This window comes from Paramormyrops kingsleyae, chromosome 5 (genome assembly GCF_048594095.1).
Source record: "Paramormyrops kingsleyae isolate MSU_618 chromosome 5, PKINGS_0.4, whole genome shotgun sequence".
Lineage (NCBI taxonomy): Eukaryota > Metazoa > Chordata > Actinopteri > Osteoglossiformes > Mormyridae > Paramormyrops > Paramormyrops kingsleyae.
The window spans coordinates 35,795,299-35,821,747 of NC_132801.1; the positions used below are offsets into that span (position 1 = coordinate 35,795,299).

The following is a 26,449-nucleotide window of genomic DNA, read 5'->3' on the forward strand; positions in this document are numbered from 1 at the left end:
AAATTTATATATATATATATATATATATATATATACACACATATATATATAGAGAGAGAGATTTTTAAAAATATATCCATCCATCCATCATCTAACCACTTATCCTGGGTTGTTAGAGAGAGCACGGGACACGAGATATAGGTATATATAACTTAGTTGTATGTAAAATGACTCTTATTGCCAAATGTGTCTGACTAGTATAAATGATGCACAAATACTGTAATTTTAACAAACTAGAATTTAGTACTCAGTCAATTCTGTTTTCAGTTCCCTATTGTAATAGATCATGTGTTTCAACGTTTTATATTATGTGTCAATAAGGTGTGTAATTAATAATTTTGCAGGGGTGGCTTCAGGCCATTGAGATAGATGTGCACACCACGTGTAAATTTCATATTCTATGTAGACAATCAGGTTGGCATGATTATCAACTATGACATGATTGAGCTATATTGTGAGTTCACTATACATATATTTTTGCTATAACAAATTCATACCCAATCATTTTAGGCAACAGCTTTAATTAATCTAAACTCAAGTCCTATTAATCTAAACTTAATGTAGAATTTGGGATGCTATCAATTTTTTGCTATATGCTGACCTGTTTTCTTAATGTTTAAAAAAGAGCAGACCTGTTATGCTGTCAGAGAAACCAACATTCAAAGGAACACCACACTGAAAGCACACTTTTTAAAAGTTTATTATAATAATCATAATAAGGTGATATTTGTTTTATTTATGACTATAATCAATGTCATTATTGTTCATTTTTAATCACAGGCAATAATAGTAATAATAGTGCACTTTCATCTTTATAGTATAATACAGACATTTCTTTTTAGTATTGTTTTGCTTTTTTGTTTTTCAGATTTTAATAGGAAAAACATCCTGTACTGTGCATGGGGAAAGAATACGCTTTACAATTTTAACTGGAATAATCAATTATAATGATGAGTATAATCATGAAGTGAAGCAGGAGACAGATGAGTTTACATTTACTGTTTATAACAAAAGGAGGATGGGGGGGGGGGGTACGAGTGGGCTGTGCATCATGTCTACAATGCCAGGGGAACAGGGCTGTGGATTTGTATTTATATATACTCAGCACAGCAGGACAGGGGATCAAGCTGGACAGAGACCTACTGGTGGGGAAGCAGGAAAATGAAGGAAGGGGAGGGCATTATCTGAAGAGCCATGTCTTAATTGAAATACACCAGGTGGTGTTTGTAAATAGTAAAGCAGTTTTCCATCCATCGGGCTTTATATCCTATCTTGGTTAGTGTTAAGTGTGGGGGTAGGGGATAGTGGTAGGCTGGAGCCTATCCCAGACAGCATAGCTGGGGTACACCGGGTTTTCTTTAACTGTATTCTATATAAAAGTAAATGTATTGAAGTTTATCACTCTAGTTCATCTATCTGTCTTTTAACGTGGTCATCATTCCTCTGGCATCTTTCAGCTCTCAAGCGGACATGTATACTTACGTTCTTACACAGAAAGATGGCCAGTGAAACCAGCAGCCGGCACCTGTAGCTAAAGCAAATACAGGAGTCGCACAAGAGCTCACATACAAGCATAGGCCTTGACATTCAGCTGGGTTTGCAGAAAGAAAAATTATAAATGAGTTCACGTGAAGGATCAGGTATGGGGCACGTACATATCTCTTGACAATGTTATTTTTAGAAAATACTTCTTACTTTTTTTAACAACCAATTATTCCCAAGACAAGTACAGAACACATAGATGGGGCAATTGTAACCAAAGGTAGCTGTGTCTACGTGTCATTTCGTTTACTTTAATAAACTCAGACGCATGCAATAAACCATTGCCTGTGATTGACTATAAAAATATTCTGTGGTATAGCCTGCCGCATAGCACGGTGATTACAGAAACTGAGTTTTCTGGCGAACAGGGTAGCAGGATGACCTCGTAATCACTAGTGAAGTTCAAACAAAGTACATCTGTTGTTGTATAGCTTGTAACTGCTGGATACAGAATAATTCATTCAGCATGGAAGCCCTGTGCTAATCAGTAAAATAGTGTAAAGAGACAGAAGAGTAACTAGAATGATGCCTCGTCTTTGACTTAGTCTTCTGTGCACAAGAACGTCATTGTCTTTTATGTTCTTGCAGTTGGGGTGTTGGAAAAGCATGGGCATTAACATATTTGTCATGGTTCAGAATTAAGGGAGGGTAATTACTTAATTCGTCTGGAAAATGCATGTCCAGTTTTCAGTCCAGTTTCTGAGAAGAGTATTATTGTTGACTTGGTATCTATTACATTAATTCAGACTGTGAATACTGCATTTTACGTGGGAGATGTTCACAGAGAATCATTCAGTTAATCAAATCCTTAGTCCTGGAGTCTTTGAGATAATCAGCGTCACATCTATGGCTGGAAATAAACAGGAACAGCACAGTCATTCTGTTTCTTCTTGGTATTTGTATTTTTCCTCAAGGTTTTTGTATTAATTTCTGTTTTTTTTTCTAAAATGTACAAGCGAACATCTAGATCACTTTTTTAACCATTTCTTGTAAATGTCTTTTTTAAATTAAGAAAAAACATACAAAAAAACTTACGCTTTAAAAAAAGATTCTTATCTAATAATGGACCTACTGTAACTGCCATTTCAACAATCATTTTTATTGATCATTTGTTTAGATAGGATTTCATTGTTATTTCTTCAGTTTCATTCATTGGTCTGTCGTTTTTTCACTGTTCTGCTGATTTCTTCATCCTCTTCTTTAAAATAAATAAATAAGCTTAAATAAGCATAAATAAATACAATAAATAGTTCTCTTGACATTCACCAGGTTCATTTTTCGGTCCTTCATTCAGCAAAAACAAAATATTAAAGTTGCAAAACAAGCTTTGAAAAGACGTTCATTTCTCATTTTTGCATGTTTATCACACAGTTCTTTTATTTTTTCCCAAGCATTGTTTTTTCCTCAGTTACAGAGTCACTGTCTCTTGGTTTTATTTATTTTCTGATATTGAACATACAAGCTCCAGAGGTCTGTCTGTACTGGCTGAGAGTCTCTTCAATTTTTAAGTGTTTTTTTATTATTTTATTTTATTCTCTTGCCCAACATTTTGCCACAGAGGTCTGAGGGTTTATTTAAAACAGCCTTGGCTTGGCAATTGCCTCCTTCCTCTTCTGCAAAGCCAGGTCAGAATTTTTCCCCCCCCAGTGCCTTCATCGATTATAGAAACAAGAGTCATTTTAGTTGGTGCACTGAATTTGAGCATTTTGGGAAACCACATTCAGATAACACTCCTTAATTCACTTAATTGCATAATAGGCTGACATTTTACTTGTCAGATTTCGTCGGAATGCTCTTGGCCGAAGGTATTTTCCATATCCCTGAATTCATAAAGTGTAAGTGAGACCAGCTCTACCATCCATTTACTTTGGATAGACGCCTCAGCTGGAAAAAAGGAAAAGCCTCTTATCCGACTTTATAGAAAAAAGGAAACTGCAAGATGAGGATTCATTTGCTCCAATTATGTGAAGGTTTTTCTCATTCACTTATGCTGCTCTATGATGGCTTGTGCCTGGTTTGTTTACTATTTAATCCCTTGGAAACAAAACTTAAGACTAAAATCATCAGATGAGATGATGCAACTGCTTAAATATATACTTGTGCCTTTAAATGAGATGCATATTTGCTACATTGGTTAAATCTCTGAGAAAAAAAATTCCCTGGATGTTAAAACGGCTTCTGAAGCAAGAAAATGATCCAGGTGAGGTGTGAGCCAGTTTTCATCTTCATTTTGTCAGTTTTACTTAACATTTCTTCAGCTGGGGATTTCCAGTTTGCTTAAAATTTGGCCCGTGTCCTTATCATTTGCTCCAGAGTATAGTTTGTGGAGACAGGGGAAATATTTATACCTTAAATATATGCAGGGTCAGTTTAGTAGAATAGCCCCCCTTGCTGATCGCTACCTGCAGCACTGCAGCATTCATCAAGCTCTTAAGGAAGGGTCTCCCTCTCTCATATCCAGGGTGCACTGAGCAAATTTTCAGTTTTGAAATCTTCCCGCATTGTTGTTGCTGCACCAAAAATCTGCACAACTTTACATAAGTAGTAATTCTTCGTGTAGGAATGTAGAATAGTGAGCATTTTCACTTGATTCTTATCTTGTTTCCATTTTTGGTTTCCTTTATAATTTATACAATCTCTTGTTTACTATGACAAGAACACCTTCATATTGCATTATATTAAAAGCTTTTTTCTTTGGGAAAGTTTCACATTCTCTGAGATTTACTAAGAGATTTACTATTTTGATGAGTAATTTTTGTGGAGACCTTCTTCTCTCTAGGGGTGAACACCAGGCCATCTACTGTCTGAAGTTGGTATTGCAGGTTCCTCTCAGGGCTGCGACTGCGTTCCATTGGAGGACAGCAGCCGGGTCTTCTCCTTCCCAGACCCCCTCCGCTGTAAGGCGCCGCCACTCCCTCCCACGCCTCCTCCTTCTCCTCTGTCAACCCATTCGCCCCTATCTCCGCCTCCCTCTGAACGGCGAGAGTTCTGGCGTGTCGGGGTGCCCGGGGGCCGTGAGGACATCTGCCCGTTCTTCTCATCTGACAAAAGGAGAGAGAGAGAGAGAAAGAGTAAGTGAAATGTCAGCTGAGAAGGGCAGCCCGCTGGGGGGCAGGTTTTTGGTGCAGGGGCCTCACCGGCTAGGGCCTGCACTGACGGCTGATCATGGGTGCTGAGCAGCTGGGCCTGGATGGACTCCACCACCCGCTTGAACCTGCGGCTGGGACCTGAAGGGAGAGTAACGTGTGTAAACAAAACACACCGATCAGCGAATGGACTGGCCAAAATGCCTCCTCCTTATACAGTAGAACCTTGGAGCTCAAATGCTTCTTAACTTGACCAAGTTGGACATCAAACGGGTTTCTTGAATTTTTTTCAACTTGTACCTCGACCGAAATCTTGGAACTCGACCGTTCCTGCCAAAACGTAATTATATGGGTTGAGACGTACGCGTATTCAAGTCTACCAATTCGTACCTCCAATGGTTCAGTCGAGAAAAATTTGCCTGAAAACTTGGAACACGTCAAACCAGACCTGCTAAAACCTGTACGGATCAAGATGCAGCTCTGATGAGCTGAAACAAAGGCAAACGGACCTACTGGTATGCTGATGCCTATAAATCACTCTTAGTGTTCACTGAGTCTGACATGTGAAAGCTGTGTTCAGTGTGAATTTTTTGTGCTTTATCTACAGTACATTTAGTGATATAGTAATCATGGCCCCTAAGAAAGTGAGCAGTGATCACCAAACCGAAGAGTAAAAGTGTAAAGAGTAACTGTAGAACTGAAAAATGAAATTATAGCAAGACTGGAAGGTGGTGTACGTCTGTCTGCTCTCGCTTCGGGGTATGGGATTGTAATTTATTTCATGTTTATTGCTTTTGTATGTGTGCTTTTTCATGTGTGTATTAGTTTTATATTGATTGTTATTGCTTTTTATAATTAGCTAGGAAAGTAGATAGGTTTAAACAGGCAATAATTTGGTGGTCTGGAACGGATTAAATTCATTTATATTATTTCTTACTGAGAAATTTGACTTGGACCTCGACCAAATCGCAACTGGACCAGCCTTCTGGAATGAATTAAGTTCGTGTTCCAAGACACCATTGTAAATAAACAGGACATTTTAAAAATGGATATTAAGATATAGAGAAAGCGTCAGAGTTAACTACCTAAAAATATCTGGTACAGACTAATACAGGAATCTGCACTGCTATGATTGGTAATATGTCATGCCAGCATCTTGTTTATCATACACTAAATGACTCAAAATTTCTTACTAAGATAACCTGCAAGGTGTAGCTTGTCTGGACCACACCGCTACCCCCGGCTGTCCTGTCAGCGTACCCGATATGAGGGTGAAGGTCACGCTGTAGATGCCGGTCTCCCTGCGGCCCTCCCGTTCTGTTCGCTCCCGCTCCCTTTCCGCCTCAGAGAACGCGATGTCCACCTGGAACTTGACGGGCTTTTGGAAGACGGACGGCCCGCCTGAGGATTTGTACTCTGCCCTGAAGCTTGTCTGGGAGACGACGCTGTGACTGAGGGAGGGAATCTGAAACCAGAACACAGTGGGTATGATGATACTGCTCTATGGGCACGACTGCATCGCAGGATGATGTGACTAAGAAAGTATGATCCCGTAACAACGGTGCAGAGAAACCAGGGAAACTGAATGACCTGAAGCAGTGTCACTTCAATACATCAGAATACAAAACCTACACAACACTGAAACATTAAAACACTGAACAACACTGAAAGAGATAAAACACAGGCCATGAAGAGCCTGACTCCAACCATCTACCATCCAACCACTTATCCAGATCAGGGGGGCCTGGTGCCTATCCCAGGCAGCACAGGGAACAAGACTAGGGCACACCCTGCATGGGATGCTAGTCAATCACAGGGCACACAAACGTATACACTCAGGCACATAGACTAGAATACAGGCAATTTAAAGATATCAATTAGTCTTACTGCCAGTCTTTGGACTGCAGGAGGAAACCAGAGTAACGAGGGGGAAGCAGAGTAATGAGAGAGAAAAGAGCAACAGAAGGGAACCAGAGCAATGCAGGGAAACCAAATACCACAAAAAAGAGCAGAGGAGGAGTTCAACTCGGTAGCTGTAAGGCAACAGCACCACCTATAGAGCCATTATGCCAACCGGCTGATAAATTAACTTTACTTGATTTAAATGAATTAACACATAAATACCTAATCATCTTACATTATTGTAAAGGGATAGACAAATAAGAAACCCACCGAAAGAAAGGCATGAACAATATCGGCTTTGATGGAGCTGAGGGGTTTGTCTCTGATCACCACGAAGATTTGCTCTTCCTTCTCTAGGCTGATGAAGTTTCCAAACCAGGACTTCTTCGCAAGTCTGTTAAGGTTCCGAGAAACAAGTTAAAGCATTAGACACCCAATGAGCAGATGGGGATGAACATCACCATGACAACACTGCGGATTTAAGGCTGCATCACTCACTCAGGGCTGGACTCAGGGGTTAGGCTGGACATGTCTTCTGACGTGGGAACTAAGGATAAGAGAGGAAGCACATGTCATCACAGGGTCTGCTCACTTCACAGTTCGCATGTGTTTATTTTGAAACAAATAGATGTTAAACCCAAGAAAATAATAAATATAAAACAATTAAATACAATAGAACCCACTTATAGTGATCACATTTATAGTGATCAACCACTTATATAGATCAAAAGGCTTGGAACAGAATCATTCCTACACAGATACTGTTTAAATAATTTGCTTAAAATAATGAAGTAGTCCACTTACAGTGTTCATTTTGGGTATTTTTTTTTCATAACACCATAGAAAAAAATTATACCGTGCTAATTCTTTTCTTTTTTTAAAAACTTTATTTAGTTTGATAAGCCTCTTTTGCCTTGCAGTAACCCGTCTGCTTCTGCTAGCTACCTGAGGCTAATGCTGCGTACATAGAAAACATGACGGGAAAAAGAAAGTCATTTTCTCTCAATGATAAACATAAAATAAACCATGAAAAACTAACCACTGAGAGTCTATATTCTATGTACAATATTGTACAGTATTGAATCACGGCAGTGGTGAATGAAAACGACGAGAGGTGGACTGACACAAAGCTGTTCTTTATATTACTCCTTAAAGGGAGCCCACAAGAAGCAACGAAAGCCATGAACAACATGAAAACACGGGAAGTTGCATTAGGGACAGTAAGGCACACACACGGTAGGTAATTACACAAAGGCTAAGACACATGAGGATCAGGAAAGAACTGAGTACAACCACAATTAAAGGCACACGTGACAACCGGATACACAGCACAAGTACCTACACTAAAAAATACAAATAGGGGCTGTACACAAGACATATACGGGGCTATATACACACGCTCACGAGGCATGCCGGGACATGCAGATGCCGCTGGAACTACGGTATTATAGCGCATTTGAATTATACATAGTTCAGTAATTTAAATTGCACAGTAATGTAATTTGAAAAGCATTTGAAACAGCTGTACTGTATTTTGAAAGAGTGAAAATTTTGTAAATAGCAATGATGTCCGTTCTATTACCTTAAATTCATGTAATAAATATACAAATGTCAATTAGATGGTAATCTGCCTGAGACATAAAGAAAAAGGGAAAAAAAAAGGAAAATAATGGTCATCCACTTATATCAATTGATCAGTTTCACCCAGACAGATGTGATCACTATAAGCGGATTCCGAAGTATATATTTAAAAGGGGTATATATTTTGTAGCCATTTCCCAATCAGTCCAGGATCCCTTTATTCAGTGAGAGACTTTTATTCAGTCCCCTTCAAGATCACAGGAAACACCCCTGATTGACTAGTTTCCATTCATCTGCAGCATTGCCCCTGTGCCCCTACTATGCCAGTTCATCATAACAAGATCAATCCTGCCCATTCAGACTACTGTAAAATCCCGTTATAGTGGATTCGCTTATAACAGAATATTGTCTATAACGGACAAGGTCCGCTGGTCCCGGCCGTGTGCCTTTACAAACACGCAGAAAAAGCATCGGATATAGCGGACTCACATATAACGGAATTTCGCTTGTAACGAACAAACAATTTGGTCCCCAGGGCCGTTTTTAGCTGCAGTTTTGTTAACGGACATGTGCATCAATAGTTATTTTCAAAATGGCTGAGAAGTCTGCAACGAAGTGTCATTCTATAACATTAGGATTTAAAATGCGAAATCGTTCTTTTAATAGAAACAAAAAAGAAAACACAACCGGATATTGTATGTGACTATGGTATAAATAAATCTACAGTCAGTGACATCTGGAGTAACCGTGAGAAGTACAAGACTTTTTTGCAGTTTGAGAAATGACAGATTATTTTTCTTCCTAGTAATTTGCTTACAGTACGACATAATGCTTTAGAACATCTTTAATGTAGGGTATTAGAATGCCTCTTGTCATTTGCTATGCATTCGTTCACTACAGTAGTAAGAAAAGAAGATATAGGTGTTTGTGACATAAAATGATTTTTGTTGAGTTGCAATAGGTGAAATACAGTAAATAAAGTTGGACTACTACATGTAAAATATAATAATCTATACCACAAGTGTGTCTGTTGGGGTGTGGCATGAGTAAATGGTGTCCTGTAGTTGTGTTCTGGGCATACAGCAACTCTGGATATAACGAACTTTGGATATAACAGACTTTGGAAATAACGGACTGTTTTGCCAGGTCCCTTGAAGTCCGTTATAACGGGATTTTACTGTAATTATTCAGCTTCAGTCCTTCCATCTCTGGACCTTGGGGGTTTCTGTAAGAATACTGCTGCTCGGCTACTCTCTGACCTCCCAAACTCATCCATGTCTCAGCCCCTCCCCCAATCACTTGGCCCTTCTCCCCCTTCACAATCTCAGTCTAAGCTTTGCTTAGGGCAGCAGGTGGCACTCCAGTACACTGAACACAGGCATTCTCTGGAATCCCTGACTCATCATTTACCTCGTTCTCTTCTGCTTCAAATTGCCCTTCCCAATGGCCAATGAGTGTACCGTGCAGAGGTGGGAGTTTACTCAACCCAGTGGGACATATACTAATTTGCCTGGGTGTACTACTGTGATCCATCTCGCCAACAGTGAAGTGACCTAAACAGTTCTCACTGATTCTATCCTTCCTATTCCACTTGATCTATATTTTGGTAAGATCTGCTTTTGTTTTGACTCCAACCCAGACCAGAGCCCATCTGTGTATCCTCTGAATACTGAAGTCTAAATTATGCATGCACCTTGTTTATTTTCATGTGCAAAAAAAAACTATAAATAACAACTAAGTCTACATTATCACACCAACCCTGTTCTGAACCAGAAGCACCTGGAACTGTCAAATTGGTCACAGCTTGGCTGTAGTAGAGCTGGCTGATGTCTGAAAGCACGATGTCAACAACACGTGGAAAAAAAAATACAAGGGATGTCAGGCGATTCATTTACTTAATCGCAATTCATCACTTACTTAATCACGGCATACTTTTTGAAAAGTAGCACTAGAGTAACAATCTCAAATGCAGAGCTCAAACTGACAAACTCTAACCAGCATTAAGTATTGACAGAATAAGGAGATACAGGTGTGACTAAGATCGAATGGATTAACTGAACAAGGTTGACAAATCCATAAACCAAACTGCATGTGAAAAAGGAAAAGAATAAACTGAAGATTAAACAAGATTATCGCTGGCTTGCCACCGAGGACCCCTAACATTCATTTAAAGTTCTGATGAAGAGATTACTTATTTCCAACAAAAATACAACTTGAAAGCAAGTACAAGCTGAATTTCAATGCTTTCAAAAACACAAAATGAACAGATAACAATAAGAAAATTGAGGGCATTGTATTTATAAGTAGGGATGTCAAACGTTCTTGTTTTTCTTTTCTTTTTTTTTTAAATCGCACACCTTCGCATGTTTTCAAGAGGCAGGTCAAAACACTATATAATCCTGACCGTATGATCAACCCCGCTGCATGGAATATGTTATCAGGAGCACTGGACTGTATCTTTGTGTGATGAAGTTTGGGGAAACCTATCATATATAAGCATGTAAATCTCAAACCTATTTGGCAAATTAGTTTTAATAAGAAAAGCCTGACAACAATTGAAAGTGTACTTGATGACTGGAGAGATCCTCATTTTAAGGTATTGGCTTTCAATAAAATAAATTACAATATTTTTATTGCATTTATGCTTCGGTCTGGCAGTTTTTTAAAAGAAACAAGTACCAATGCCAACAATGTTTCTTCATTACTCTCCACCATCAATTTCCCTGATAGGTTGAATGTTTTGATTGCAGTGGAGAATTCTGGGATTCTGTGCAACATTACAACTGACGCTCGTGCCCTGTTTACAACCAGCAAGGACTACTATAGGTCTCTATTTAAAATCTTTGCTCATACTATCCCCATACTATTAGGGTATCAAAATACCGCATATATATATATACACACACATATACACAGACTCTGGCTGGACTCTGGCTACACAGCTCGTACACAGCAAGGCTCGATGCGCTTTGTGTCAGGATCAAAATTATCTGCCATTTGTGCCACAGTAGCCCTTCTGTTACTTTGTAGCAGATGGGATAGCCTTTCTTCATATATTGAATTGAGAAGTCTCACTCGCCCAACACCCTGTCTACGGATCATGGTTTTTCCCTCCTCAAACCACCCTCAGTAGGTTCTCACCACAGCTGACCACGAGCACCTCATAAGCCCTGCCTTTTCGGAGATGCTCTGACCCAGTCATCAGGCCATAATGATTTGACCCTTGTCCTTCAGTCACTCAGACCTTCATCCCAGTCCATTTCTACTGCATTCAACACGTTGACAAGCCCCGAATACAATATATCCCAGACTTTGACACGCACCATTCGTGTCAACATTATTCACGTGACAGAGGTCATAGAGTTTTGGCTCATCAGTGTATATCTCTCAATAATAAAAAAAAAAAGTCAGATAACAATCAGTAAGATAGGGAAAAGATTGATTTTGTTATTGTCACCTAGTTTTTAAAATAACCTAGTCTGACATTTCTAGATATTTCAACAAGTGAGCAGTTAATCTGTTATAGATTAGTGTTAAAAAACAGCTGTTGACTCGGACACTCTTTGCTCATTTCCAGTGTGGTGCCAAACCAGCCCATAATGTTAAGATCTGCTTCATTACAGCCTCCAAGACCTGGCTCCTATCCTGCCATGATAAGGAATCATCTAAGCGCAGCTCGACACTCAATTCTGAGGTAATCTAAGAGAGGCATATAGAACAATGTTAATGGTTTTTGCTGGAAAACCAGCTTTCTGAAAATTCTCAATGATAAAATCTGATCGATTTATACATTGTACTGGTGTTAAAAGTCCAATGCTATCTGTCTGAAGTAAGTACAGTGGTACCTCAGAACTTGAAATTAATCCATTCAGAACTCCGGACCGAATCCTAAAAAGTTAGAGTTCTGATCTAATTTTCCCCATAAGAAATAATGGAAATCCAATTAATTTGTTCCCGACCCCAAAAAATTACACCTAAATGTTTTTTTTTTAGCATTTAAACACAAAATGAACAGGATAAAACAAGAGCATATACTGTACTAAACACATCTAAGCACATTTATCAAAACAGTCATTTGTAAAGTAAGATAATAAGTGTATCCAAACAACGTGTAAAGTTAAAAAATATAAACGTGTCCTGCCCCGCTCCTTCCGTGTGCCACGCCCCCTCGTTAACCCTGTGTGGAATCCCCGTGTGATCAGCTGTTTCTGGTTGTTGTCTTTAGTCCTCTGTTTTTAGTCCGCGTTTCAGTTTGTTTCCCCAGTCCAGTCATTGTATTGTCCGTCTGCGTTTTGCCTACCTTACCTGTAATTAAACCCCATATTCCCCGATACCCTGATGTCCGCGCCTTTGTCTCCGTTCAGTCCCCGCTCGGCACGACAATATTATTATAATTAAATGTATTAATGGTTTATTATTAGTATTAAAATAATTTATAAGAAATCTATATTTTTAAATATATTTCATTATATAATAATAATTACTGTTACTATCATTGTCTAAATGTATTTTTACTGTCTAAATATAAGTATTCAGCTAGTGTAAACATGCACGATGCTATCACAGCGAATGCGAGGCTGAGACTGAAGCGTTACCCTTTTTTTCCGCTGAGAGACGTGCCGCGTGACTCATTTCCCCGTGCGTACAAGTTATCTTAGGTCGTCGTTCACGGTTTGACTTCTGAGATTCAGATCGAGTTCTAGGTAATTTTTTTTCGAACTGGTTGGTTCGACTTTTAAGAAATTCGAGTTCTAATGAGTTTGAAAACTGAGGTACCACTGTATAGGGAATAAGACTGGTACTTCTAATTAGACTAGCTCTCATTGCTTCTTTGTTGTTTTTAATTTGACAGCTATGCCTTTCAAGTTATATGACATTATAGAAACTAATTCAGCACTATACCTGGGGTTATGATTGCAAATTTTAAAAAGATTTTGAAGTTTATTTTGAAAGCATTAATTTAAAGATATACAGGTATGTACCTAGTTAACTCTTATTAAACAAAATTATGCCCACAATTTGAATGTTAGCTTGGAATGTACAAACAGATTGATATAAACTCTTAAGCACATCATGCTGTACTGCTGCTTTTGCCCTTTCACCAACATCGCTGTTTTCTGTGTTACCTTATTACCTTACATTTAATAACTAAGCCCAGGCTCCTAACTCTAGTGAAGAATAGCCAGTACAGAGTGACTGTACCCTTGCCCCAGGCATAAGGTGGGCCCATAATTCATACAGATTGACGGTTTTATCATTAGCCAATGATATGTTTTGAATTGGCAAATGACAGGGGTGGGGGCAGTGCAGGGGCCAATCAACTCTCAGCTGGGGCCAGTGCCCCTGTGGCCCCGCCCCCATATAATCTGGCTTTCCGTTCCTCACCTTGCAGCTTGCGCCGGTGGAAGCGAGGTGACCCCAGCAGGTTGTTTTTAAAGGAGTTGAGGCGGGTCCTCCAGTGGGCGGAGCTACTGGCCGCCATGCCGCCGCCACCTCCAGGACTGGATGGTGGGGTCAGGGAGAGGGAGCCGACTCCCACCCCTCCACCCTCCGCCCGTGAAGAAGAAGAGGAAGAAGAAGAAGAGGGAGGGGTAGGAGAGGGGTGCTGGGGGTGGTGGACGGGGGTACCAAGTGGGGTGGGGAGTGGAGAGCCCTGGGGGGTGACCTGCGGCAGAGTGTTAGGATGGGGAGAGTTAGGATAGATGCTCTTGGTGACAGACTTAAGAACAGAAGGAGCAGGGAAAAAGAAAAAGCGTGGGGAAAGGAGAGGAGAAGGAGATGGAGAAGGCGATGGAGGCGTGTGGAGCTGGAGGGATTTCATGGACTGGAGGTGGGGGCGATCCGAGGAGGCTTTGGATGGCAGAGTTTGGGTTTTTTGATCAGGAGTTCGCTGTGATGAGCGAGCTGCTGGGGAGCTTCCGGCTTTTGGCTCCTTTGATTGGATGGTGTTGGCGGAAGTGACTTCTGATTGGTTGAAAGTGAAGACTGGGCTCTGACACAGTGGAGAAGGAGGGGAAACAGGGATGGGGAAGACACAGAAGAATGGAAAGACGAATGGAGATGAAATATGTCATGGGATATGTGAATTGTGACTCTTAAGGCTAAATTAATTGGCAATTATAAAAAGTAAGCATGCATAACATATTTTGGTAATACACTGCAAAGTCCTCCGTACAAATAAATTGCTTGTGTACTCCTTGCAAACCAATGACACAAACCCTGAAGGGCTTTCTGTTGCTGGGGATGTTTATATTGCAGTACAGTGCTAAGATAATTGCGAAAGTGTATTAGTCTTTGATAAAAGGACTGAATGTGGGGTTCACTTTGCCTAAAGAAAATTCAGATAATCCATATTTCATTATTGATACAATGATGCACCCAGCAATTCCACATATGTATGTTCTAGTCTAGAAAACGCAGAATTGCTATGAAGCATTTTATACCAAACTTGGTTAGAATTGTCTAGTATCCTAAAAATATCACACAGGAGGCAGCAGAAACCAGAAAATGGAAGGACATGAAACTGGAAAGAAAGATTTGCAGTATGGTATGTAAAATGGCTCAGAATGGAATATCATGTGTGCAATGCACATTTACAATAAGTTTTACGTTTGCAAAGTAAAGCTATTAATAAAATGCTACTAATAAAATTACATGCATGCATTATATTCAATAGTTAGTCATAATGGGATAAAAAGGACAACATTCTGCTAATTCCACTCCCGTGTGCATGTGCAACAAAGCCCAGATGTTTTACTAATGCAACATGGCATTAAAGGTCTTTGAAGGTGGGGAATCACTTACCCTGGGACTGCTCAGGGGACTTGAGGACAGTCCCGTAGAGGCTCCGCTGACCGACCGGGACCTGAATCAGAAGGGGGGGGGGGGGGCTGTCTAAGGCACAGTCTGTTTGATGTCATTTCCTGCACTGTCACAGCAGTAAGGGTGTTAGCATCTGCTTTATATTCACCTAAACATGCCACAGTGTGCTGACAGCTTTAATCCCTTTACATGAACTCCTCTCTGCAAGAATCACACTGCTTTTGTGATCAGACATAAGGGAAGATAAAGACACAACAGCAGAGCTCTAGTTGTCAAGAGATGCCCCATCTGACTTTTACTGCTCCTGGGCAAGTATGTCAGAAAAATTTATCAGAACTGAAAATAAGTCATTCATTTCAGTTCAATTCATTTTTATATAGCGCCTTTCACAACCCAGTCGCCCCAAGTCACTTGAAAAGAGTGTGTCGCAGTAACTACCTCTCTGCTGTCTGATTTTCCTGAAGCTCTATTAAGATAAAAGATCACTTCTTCACATTGTGTAGCACATGCCACCAAATCACAAATCGTTCATCCTCCCTTAAGTCTGCAGGTCACTGAGCGGTCGGCGCCCTGAAAGCATGCGGCCCATCCCAGCCTGCCCATTCCTCCCATGCCCCTGCAGAGGGAGTTGACCTCTGGCTGTGCCCCACCCCTTCCTGTCCTGCCCCTTCCTCTCACACCCCACTCTGCCACGCCTCTTCCTCCCATGCCCCTGCAGAGGGAGCTGACCTCTGGCTGTGCCCCACCCCTTCCTGTCCCGCCCCTTCCTCTCACACCCCACTCTGCCATGCCTCTTCCTCCTGTGCCCCTGCAGAGGGAGCTGACCTCTGGCTGTGCGCTGCCGTGTCCAGCGCTCGGCGTGGTGGGGTCGGGGAGCCCTGCTCCGTTACGCTTAGCACCTCCAGACTCTTCCTCTCAGGTCGGGAGCGGCCGTGCCTGGTCAGCATCGGGGAGTCCACTCGCTTCCTGGGCGGGTCTGACAGGAACGGCAAAATGGCCGGAATCATGCTCCACACCCACAGGACGCTAACAGCTAACAAGCTATCAGCTTTTGTGCTGGATCTACCAAGCTACAGTCCTTCTATTGATTAAAAAAATAAATAAATAAATTCTAAACTTATACATAAACTACAGATTCAATATAAACATACCACAGGAAAAAGAAACTTAGTGAATCCTTGTAAAACATTTATTAATGTTTGGAAGCACGGTAATTAGCGGCATGCTATCAGTTAGGTGCAACCAGGTTCTCTCAGTAGGTAGCCATAGTGTCCAATACTGACAGACTGACGATTTTCTGCAGCCTAACAATCGGGCTGCAGCTAATGGAAAGGGTGGCATGGAAACTCACTCTTTTCATGATTCAGAGGTGAAGCATACAAAGGTACGTACCAATGTCATTCCTGGGTGGCAGGTCTTCATCCTCACAACTAGGATACCGCTCTTTTCGGTCAAGGAGGAGGTAATAGATCATCTTCTCCTGATTTTCTCTGGGAAAGAGAGAGGGAATGTCTTGGTATTGCCTACTTTCTTTCAGCGCTTATGTTTCAAGTAGAAAATACAAGGTTGCTACTCTCTCGCCCACTTCCTTCCTGCCCCCACTAGTAAGGGCAATAAATTTAGAGAAAGGGCAGGATGGGGAACTGGCGGAGTAGCATCTGAGGCCCAAACACAGCCTTGCTGTAATACAAGGCAGCCATTTTTAAAAAATGAATTAAACACACTGATCAGCACACGGGGAACTGGCAGGGGGGGCTGACTCACTCCTCACACTGCAGGTCTCGTGCGAGCTTCACTCGGTCCCTGAAGCATCCCAGCGAGTGCATGCTGTCCAGCACATCAGGGTCCAGCTCGGTGAGGGACAGGATGCGGTGCACACAGACCCGCCTGGGGGGAGGCTGCTCCGGGCAGGGTTCGTTCCGACCCCCCCTGGCAGAGAGAGAGGGCCAGACTGTTGGGCGAGAACTGACCCTATCAGCACTGTCGCTTACCCACACCTGCCTATTTTTTATGCTTTTGTTTTTGGAAAACCACATAAACTAAATGAAATAAGATCTTTACTTACAGATACCAGGCGTGTTTTTGTATTGCTTCTAGCTGTAAGGAAAGAGGACAGATGGAGAGATTTATATAGCCTGTACTCGCACGTGGGAAGTTAATGACGCGAGTACGTGCGGCAGTACGCCGTGTATCTTATCACGGCCACAAGCCACATACATTCTAATTATACATACATTTGTCCACTTGTATTTGTCTGTATCAGGTTGGTCAGTGCACAAGAGAGGATGAGAGTGAATGTATCTATCTGTGACTGAGTCACTCATTTAATAATGAGTGGGGGAGGAGTAAAGTCCCAGTTTAAAAATAAACTAAGTGTAAGTACTGGAGATGGTGAGAGTCATTGTGTGTGGCAATGTCCTGCCTTGGCTCTCTGCCAGCTTTCCCCACAGCGCCCCCTTCAGATCCGCGGCGGCGGCTTGCACTCTCACCGTGAGCCTCTTCTCTGGGTTGACCTCGATCATCCCCCTGAGCAGGGACTGGCAGTCAGGAGGGATGAAGTGGGGCATGTGGAAGACCCCGCTCTTCACTTTCTCCAGCAGCTGCCGTAGGTTGTCGTGGTCGAAGGGCAAGGCGCCCTGCGGGTGGTGCCGGGGAACAGTGAAAAGAGGCAGATGGGGTTGGGGGAGAGCGGTGAGTAAGGGATAGTGCCGTGGAAGGGGCAGGGGGTCACAACAGTTGGAAATGGGGGAGGGAATGGCATAGGTGTCAGGGATTAACACGAAAGCAAGAATGGCAGATAGCTGGCATACAGAATGTAAGAGAATACCAAAGAAGAGAGAAGAGACACACAGAGACAGCTGGGCTTGCTGGGACTAGCACACTCTCCCCTGATAGATGGATAAAAGAGAAAAACCACATCGGTGAGTTCTCTAATCCACCCCCACGCCACTGTCAACATTTTATTTCTCTTTTCTCAAACATACAGATTATCCCGGGTACCCTGCCGTCAGGTTACTATGTGTACTTAAAAACAAACACGTCATTTATGAGAAGAAGAAAGAGACAAACGAGGGATTAATATTAAAAAAAAAACATCAGAAGAAGTGACACAGGTAGATGGAGACGGGAGGAAGGAGGATGCTGCAGGTTACTCACCACGAGGAGTGCGAACAGGATGACGCCACAGCTCCAGACGTCCGCCCGCCTGCCATCGTACTTCTCGCCCTGAGGGGAGGAGAGCGCTGCAAACTCTGCACCACATACCGCCAAAAATATCGCAGCTTGCAGCGCCGCGAAATGACTAACTCGCCGAGTCCAATCGACTTGCATGGATTCACTAGCTAAAAACAATATTCTAAAGGCAGAATATACTTATTTACTAATTCCGAGATAAATCTCTGCTAATAGCTTTGGATAACGTCATTCTCACAATACATCAGCCGCAGACAATTTAGCGTCACGCTTCTGCCTCAAATGTGCCACACACGGCACGGTGCCTCCACCCTGAAGCAGTTTGTACGCAAATTAGCAGACGAATGAGCACAGCGGCATTACATCATGCTCACGCATATTCTCCTATTCTCCCAAATTACCTGTGAAAGTTCAGATGGCAAAAATGCACTAAAGCCTTATTTCATTCACTTGAAACACAATAATAGCCTGAACATGTCATTAACAAAAAAAAAATTAAATACTTACTCGGATAACTTCTGGACAGGCATAATGTGGGGATCTGAAATTATTGAGAATACAAGAATATGGAAGTATGAATTATTTTTATTAAACTTAAATATATAAATGCATATCTTGTATAAATTTGCATTCAAGCCAAACTGCACCCTTCATCCTGAGGCATATTCAAGGTGACATAATTACAAGAACCATCAACTGTAACAAATTATTTTTCTAAAGGAACAAATAACAATTGAAACAATTAACGTTCAGCATAATGCATGTCATTTTAGTAGAATATTCTATGGGGCTGCTCCGCTAACAGAGAGCAGAGAAACAGGCCAGTCTGCGTACACACACAGCACTCACCCACAGCTCGTCTCCAGCAGGCTGTCTCCCACCTGCAGGGAGGCCATACCGAAGTCAGCAATCCGGATGTTGTTCTTCTCATCCAGCAGCAGGTTCTCGGGCTTCAGGTCTCTGTGGCTGCGGAAGGTGAAGCAGGGACAGCGTCACAAGGGAGATCAGAGTGGGTTACAAGGGAGATCAGAGCAAAGCACATCACGGGGGAGATCAAAGCGTGTTACAAGGGAGATCAGAGCAGAGTGCGTCACGCGGGACATCAGAGCAGAGCATGTCACGGGGGATATCAGAGCAGAGCGTGTCACGGGGGATATCAGAGCAGAGCGCGTCACGGGGGATATCAGAGCAGAGCACGTCACGGGAGATATCAGAGCAGAGTGCGTCACGGGAGACATCAGAGCAGAGCGTCACGGGGGATATCAGAGCAGAGTGCGTCACGGGGGATATCAGAGCAGAGCGCCTCATGGGGGAGATCAGTGCAGAGCACGTCACTGGGGAGATCAGTGCAGAGCACGGCACTGGGGAGATCAGTGCAGAGCGCATTATAGGGGAGATCAGAACAAAGCACATCATGGAACATGTCACAAAAAATGTCATGTAACAGTTGAGTAGACAATGTTTACTTCCTCTGAGATTTTGGTAAAATCCAAAATTGGCACCCTGGAACTGAAATAATGCCCTTTGACACTAATTTAGATTTTATATATTTAGTACACATTAGTATCTTTAGCAAACTGTGAACACTTGGATGTATTGAAACCCTTCTGGCTATTCTTCATAACTGTAAGCAGGAAAAACACAGAATATCTTTTCAGTCTTACATGGAGTCAGGAAAACAGTGTACCTCTACACAGTGTAGTGGAAAGTGGAGGAAGTGTTATTAAACCAGTCCAGTGGGCATCTGTGTTTATCCTGCACCATGCTGTGCCTGGAGACCCATCTTACCAGATGGAGTGACTGTGACAAAAGTCCAGAGCTGAAATGATCTGCCTGAAGAACTTGCGGGCCTCCTTAGGCGTCAGTCTGCCCTTCTTCACCAGATAGTCAAACAGCTCACCGCCCGACACGTGCTCCAGCACCAAGTACCTGGGAAAGAAACCGACCCAAGATCCGCAGGGGAAAACAGGGGAAGCTGTTCAATCTGAAGCTGATCATAAAGAGCGGCAGTAGGCCTAACTGTTTTCAGACATACAGGTAACTCTCGACTGATGCAAGTAATCCATTCCACAAACTCTTATGCAAGTCAAATTTTACATCCGATTTACCTTCCCATACTATTCAAGAGACCTTACAGAAAAAAACATACGAGCTAAAAATATGTATACCGCTAATACAGTGCTCTGCATAAATGAGTATACCCCCTTTGAAAACTAATTTTTTATGCATTACTCAGTGAACACCAGAAAAATTATTTCATTACTAACATCATTAGGATAAGAAAATAATACTTTTCTTCAAATGAGGTGTTGCAAAAATGAATATACTCAAGAACAAATTCCACAAAATCTAATATCCCACCAACTCTTCTGGACATTGAATGATCAAGTTGGCAACATACTGCCATGTCTATCGTTGAGAGCCTGGATGCTGGATGGAGAATGATGCTCAACCTGCCATCTCAGAGTTCCCCACAGATGTTCTATTGGGTTCAGATCAGCTGACATCCTTAGCAACTGAATCACTTTCAGAAATGTATAAGTGGCCTTGGATGTATGTTTTGGGTCAATATCATGCTGCCCAGTGACCCAGGGCGCAGAGAGATGGTAGCATATTTTCTTTCAGTATTTCACAGTATATCTGTGAATTCTGGATGTCATCAATGAACTGCAATTCCCTGACAACTGCAGCACTCATACAACCCCACGGAAGAACACTGCCATCACCATGTTTCACTGTAGGCACCATGCATTTTTCATTTTTATTTTGCTACTGACAAATCTCATTTGCAATCAATAAACCAGATTTTCTGGAATATTTTATGATACAGGATCCCATAGAAAGTATTAATCCTGAAGAGAGATAGATGATTTTCTGAGAAATATTTTGGGGTATACTCATGTATGCTGAACACTATGTATTAAAGCAGGGTTGCAAAACCACTGGTCAATGGTCCCCTGGCTGACAAAATACATTGAGGGGGACCTTCCCCCTCGTCAGTGAAATTTGGCGACCCCCTCCTGCCCCCAACATGATAAACGATAAAAAGCTGGCCTTTGTGGTTGGAAGTGTTGAGTAACCATGAACTAAAAACATGACTAAAAAAATAGCCTGTCAATTTACTCACTGGTGCTTGTCACTTTTTTACGTTCATGCTTTATAAACTTTATGTAGTGCAGATTCTTTTTAAGTTTGTATTTACTCAAGTCGATTTTAGTCAAGAGCTGCCAGTACAGAAAATTCTACTGCCGCCAAATTACTACATGGCAAACATATCCTGATTCTGAAGTCACTGCTAAAATTCAACCTGGTAGCATCTATGCCTGCGACAGCAAGAATGAGCAGCAAAATTACTAACAGAAATTTTACTAATAATCTATGAGAATAATATCTCTATAAATGCAAACATTTAAACAATGTAAACAATTAAGCATTATAAAATTAGCAGTACATAGAGAGACATTAAAAGAAAAAAAAATGATGAGTAGTAAAAGGGTAGAAATGCAAAATGTTCAGAAGGCAAACTGAAAAATATTTCAAATTCAGAAATTCTCACTGACTGGTATAATCACAGATCGTTGCTGTGCTAATCACAGCTAATTATCTGTTCAGTGCTCACACACTGCAACAGCTGAACATACTTACAGATATTTGTTATTCTCGTATACGTCATGCAGCTTCAGCACATGCGGATGTTCTATCAGTTTCAGAATAGCGATCTCTCTCTCCACCTTAATGGGAAAAAAACCATAAGGCCAAGGACATACTGATTTCTCTTGTCTTCCCATTAATGCACTTTAAGTCAATACCACTACTATCATGGGTTTCTTACCTACCAATATTAGCAGACTAGTATATTCTGTTACTCAGTGTTAAGTATTGCAATTCTTAATGTCATACTTACAAGCCTAGACCTCAACTGAGGCAATAAAATGTGATATTGGACTTACTCCCAAAACTTCCCCTAGTCTACTAATGTTTGCAATAAGATACATACTCAAAATCCCCATTTGGGAGTAACAATGATTAACCAAGGTTTTATACCAGCAACTCTCATCTTCCTTTGAGATAACATTGCTTGACATAAAACTCAGACCCCTAAAACTAGATTTCACCCAATGTAATAACAATGATCATTCACCTTGGATGGAAAGTAAGCACCCTAGATTTCACCCGAGGTAACAGTGTTTGACCAAAGATCGAGACCGCTAACCCTTGCTTTAGCATGAGGTTTCATGTGATATGCGTTCCATTAGGCAAATGGTCAGCCTGCTGTCCTGCGGGCCATCTGTTCGTTATAAAGACACCCTGCCAATGGAGGGATACATCCCAAAAAGGTAGCCTGCAGAGAAGACCGCTATTACCAGGCTGCGCTAATGCTGGGCCAACCGTGGACCCATTCCATCCAATTCGGGAATGCGGGATTTTCCACTCCGGTTGCGAATGAAAATAAAATGACACACTGTACCACAGGTCAAAAGCGCTCGGCGGCCACACGAATGGAAGTGACGCTGTTTGTTCTTCCTGTTTTGGTAACCCATCTGGCCCTGCGGCCATGTTTTCCTGCTTCTATCGTTGTCCGAGCAGAGGCTCTACCTGCCACGCACGGTCTATTTAATTCCCTACTTATATCACCAAAAGCAAGGAACTGTGTTCACTGAAAATTATTGTGAATTTATGAGAAGATGAACAGTTGTTTCCTCTGTTACAACAGTACTATAGAGTAGCAACATTTCTTCCAATCTTTAACTGCACAAAACCTTATCCTCATGTGTATGAAGAAATATATTTTCTCAGCTTAATTTAGTATACTTTAAAATTAGCCAAATGTCCATGTTAATTAAATGTGCTGCAGGGAACTATTTTGTTTATTTTTGTTGTTTATTTGTCACATTCTGATCAATACTGAAAAGTCTTTGACTTGGGATTCAGTGCAACAACCTAATGATTGCAGTATTAATGTTACTGTTTAAGTATATAATCTAGGGGTCACATTCATGTATGATAAACATGATGAGCACATTTCATGAGACCTATGATAAAATTGTTTTAACTGTAGAACTGTTTAAAGGTATTATTAGCATTGCAACAGAAACTTATACTACAACAACCTACTGTAAATGGAAGAGATGACTGTATTGGAGATATCAGCTGTTAGTAATATTATTTAAGTCAGAGGGACAAAAAATGCAAATAGTAGAAGCAAAACTGGCAAAATCTAAACACAGAATTATTTAGATTACAAATATTTTTATACAATAAGCCAAAAACTCTGACCCACATACAGTCCAAAAGCCATGAGCCTGCACAGAGTTTTCTGTTTCGTTCTGGTTCAGGAAAGTTTCAGCTTATGATCTCAAAATACAAAATAGCATAACTTGAGTGTGACCAAAAATTCAAATTATTCTCAGAACAATTCATCCAGCCTTGCATTCATCACTCAGCTTATGTGATACAGGGTCACAATGGTAATTATTCAATTTCAGTTCATATAATGTTAATTCTTTCTCATTTTACCAAAAAAGAAAAGAAAAGCATACACAAGAGAAAAGTACAATACTGAATACACAGCTCAGGCTATTGGGCTTACTAGGAAACATACTCCCAAAAACCACTCTCAATCACAAAGCAACTCACAACAGCAGCTACACCCACCTGAAAAAGTTGTGCCCACAAGTTATTTTACATCATTGCTATGTTAAAGTCCACGCAGACTGGCAATCAACCTGCGTCTGAGTAGCTGCCATTACATAAGTCAGCCCTCTCACCTTCATCAGCACTGACTCCGATAACTTCTCTCTGTTCACTATTTTTATTGCAACCTTTTGTCCGGTAATACAGTGAACTCCCAGCTTCACCAAACCTGTAAAACAAAAAAGTTAAAAGCCAAAGTTGTAAAATGGTGTGTTGCAGGAAGAGATAGCAAACAGGATTTTTTTTTTTATTTAAAGCAGTTTAAGTTTAGTAAACCATTGTAGCAAATTCTTATAGTGTTATATACGAAACACTAAAAAAGTTAAAATTGGTAACCTGGGTTACGGAAAGATTAAAATAATACATTCATTGTGTCATCTCTGATCTAGCTGGCTACACATTCTTTGCCTAAACTACAGACTTAATAGAGAGAATAGGAGTGAATAGTTACACTGTCCCTGACTCATCACCGTGTACCCCAAACACATGGCAAAGTAACATCGTCACTGAAAAGCAGCAATTAAACGACCGAGGAAGCAGCTTTCGATGTTAATTTCCTTCTTGTAAAAAAATGTAATGGTGTAGCTGTATAAAACTTGAAGATCAGCTTGTTTGCATTATGTCCGTGGACAGATGCATAGCGTAAACGAGCATCAGGACGCCCATCACGCATTATAAAAACCCCAGCGTGGATGCAACTGGAGCACACTGACATACACATGCACACCCTGACACAACAATAACGTCAATAAAATGCCAGCAGGCCAGCCGGAACCCCTCAATAAGCTGTTAAAATACAGGAAACGCTGTCAACCCGTAAATGGCTGCAAACTGTCAATACAGCAAATGTATAGAGTATGATATCAGCTGAAAAACACACTGCCGACCACGTTATTTCTCTGACCGTTAATAGGTTTTATACAAAAAACATGAATCTATATTCCGTTGAACTGTTCAAAAACACGGCAATTGGCATATAAAAGACACTGCCCTAAATCTACCCTGTTACTTTCAGATCTTTGTCATATTTAGTATAATTCAATAGTATAGATACAGTTATATGAAGTGAATTTAAATGCTTCTTACCTGTCTGTCCTTTCCCCAGCGTTTTCTCCAGTCGGTAAGGCCCGACATACTGAGCCGAGTGACTCCCAGACTGGTCTTTACTGGACATGCTGTTCGTCTACGTTTCACAGTAAATAATGACAATTTTTTAAAAATCGTGATTAAAAGGTTTTTAAGACTGATGTGTAAAAGGCCCTCGCCTGCTTGTGCAAAGGCATTACAAATGAAAATGTACAGTGAGGGACGGGGGAGCTTGTAACAGTGTCCCGTGGCCTACTCCTCACTTTCTCTTATTTAATATTGCAGTCATCCCGAAAAAAACCGTTACCGCCTATACTGTGCAGTTAGGAGAGAGGGTATGCTTCGGTTGTAGCAAAATATGAGTACATTGTTGTTTTGGTAATTATGGAGTAACGAGGGGTTATGGGAACAGGAATGATATAGAAGCAAGCGACGTGAAGGGTAGAGGTTTCAACGTAAACTTAAGAGAATTAAAATGTCTATATAAGAGACAGTGATGGCGTTAGTAACAACTGTGCCTAAATTTATATAGGCTATATAGCAATCGCGGATTATTAATTTTCTGCTCGCAATTATTAATCTTATGCCTGCGTGCCCGTCCGCACTTGCACATCGCATTTATCAGCCTTCCAGCCCTCTCCCTTCTCGCCACCTATTTTCTCTGCCCTGCTCTTTATCTCACTGAATATCGCTTTCCATAGCTTAATTAACGTCTAATCCAACATATTTACAGGTAAATATTTGATACCATGCAATCGAAGCACACCGGGTTATATAACAGTCAGAGATCTGGAATTTTCTTCATTTTAATCAACAAAACAACTACACTGTCCGCATCCCCTCTAGTCTGGCATGTTAAAGCACGGCTATCAATATATGTCAATATTTTACTGCTGGGAGGTTGCTATCCGATGCAAAGCAATGCAGTTCTTTAACTAGGCCCAGCTTTGTTGGTTTTGAAGCGGAAAAACGCATTTCTAGTAAAACAAGCATCTTCGGCGTAGTACTCTCCCCCTCCCTCTCTCGCTTGCTCACTATCCCCCTCCCTTCTCTACCAGGGCGCATATCACAGCATCTTCCCTCTCTCTGTTCCTCCTCGTTTGCCGGTCCCAGTTTCATTCATTCAGCGATTTCCTTTAAAAAACATACAGTTTCTTGGCGATCTTCTAAAAATACTAAGGTCCTTGGGAGCGAAGGCCTCCTCCCTTAATATCTCTTTCTTCCCGTAAATCGCTCTTTTCTGTCTCCTCTTCCTTCCCCTCATCCGACACGAGCAGCATCAGCATCCGGGTCCCACTCCCTCACCATCCTCCCAGTCCCCTCCCTCTCCCTTTTTCTCAAAATACGCTTGTCTCTGCGAGAGCCTCGGTCATCTTAATGATTAAAACAATCAAATCTCGCCAATTACTGCTTTCCCTGCTGATTTTCCGACGAATCAGAATCAGACTGATTCAGACCGAGAGGCCGAAGATACAGTTTGTTGTTAATTTAGCATTATTCCCGGTCGCTGCTCGTGTATGTCAGTTTATTAAACAATAAAATAA

The 26,449-nt window shown here is 41.3% G+C and overlaps 1 protein-coding gene across 2 annotated transcripts; it reads right to left on the minus strand.

Moving 5' to 3' along the window:
- Positions 1-682: 682 nt before the first annotated feature.
- On the minus strand, positions 683-26,200 carry LOC111851352 (serine/threonine-protein kinase BRSK2-like). 2 transcript variants are annotated; one of them, XM_072712680.1, is made up of 19 exons: positions 24,906-26,200; positions 23,894-23,988; positions 21,771-21,856; positions 19,914-20,054; positions 18,975-19,091; positions 18,633-18,666; positions 18,090-18,158; positions 17,423-17,569; positions 16,999-17,030; positions 16,698-16,862; positions 16,326-16,423; positions 15,759-15,909; positions 14,916-14,976; positions 13,497-13,776; positions 7,029-7,077; positions 6,801-6,924; positions 5,889-6,093; positions 4,680-4,769; positions 683-4,583 (listed from the first exon to the last, which is right to left on the minus strand). In XM_072712680.1, the coding sequence occupies exons 1-19, from the start codon at positions 24,991-24,993 to the stop codon at positions 4,372-4,374; spliced, it is 2,244 nt and encodes a 747-aa protein (XP_072568781.1). In that variant the 5' UTR covers positions 24,994-26,200; the 3' UTR covers positions 683-4,371. The 2 variants fall into 2 exon arrangements, with proteins under 2 accessions (XP_072568781.1, XP_072568780.1); XM_072712679.1 differs by having other exon boundaries at positions 13,497-14,103.
- Between the last annotated feature and the right edge of the window lie 249 nt (positions 26,201-26,449).

Bases quoted from the DNA above. Each gene is read 5' to 3' on its own strand.
- LOC111851352 (XM_072712679.1), bottom strand. From the start codon at position 24,993: ATGTCCAGTAAAGACCAGTCTGGGAGTCACTCGGCTCAGTATGTCGGG. The intron at 20,055-21,770 runs GTAAGTATGTTC...TTTCTTTCCCAG, and splicing joins TACGAGAATAACAAATATCT to GTACTTGGTGCTGGAGCACG. The intron at 19,092-19,913 runs GTAAGATGGGTC...CACCTTCCGCAG, and splicing joins TGTCACAGTCACTCCATCTG to CCACAGAGACCTGAAGCCCG.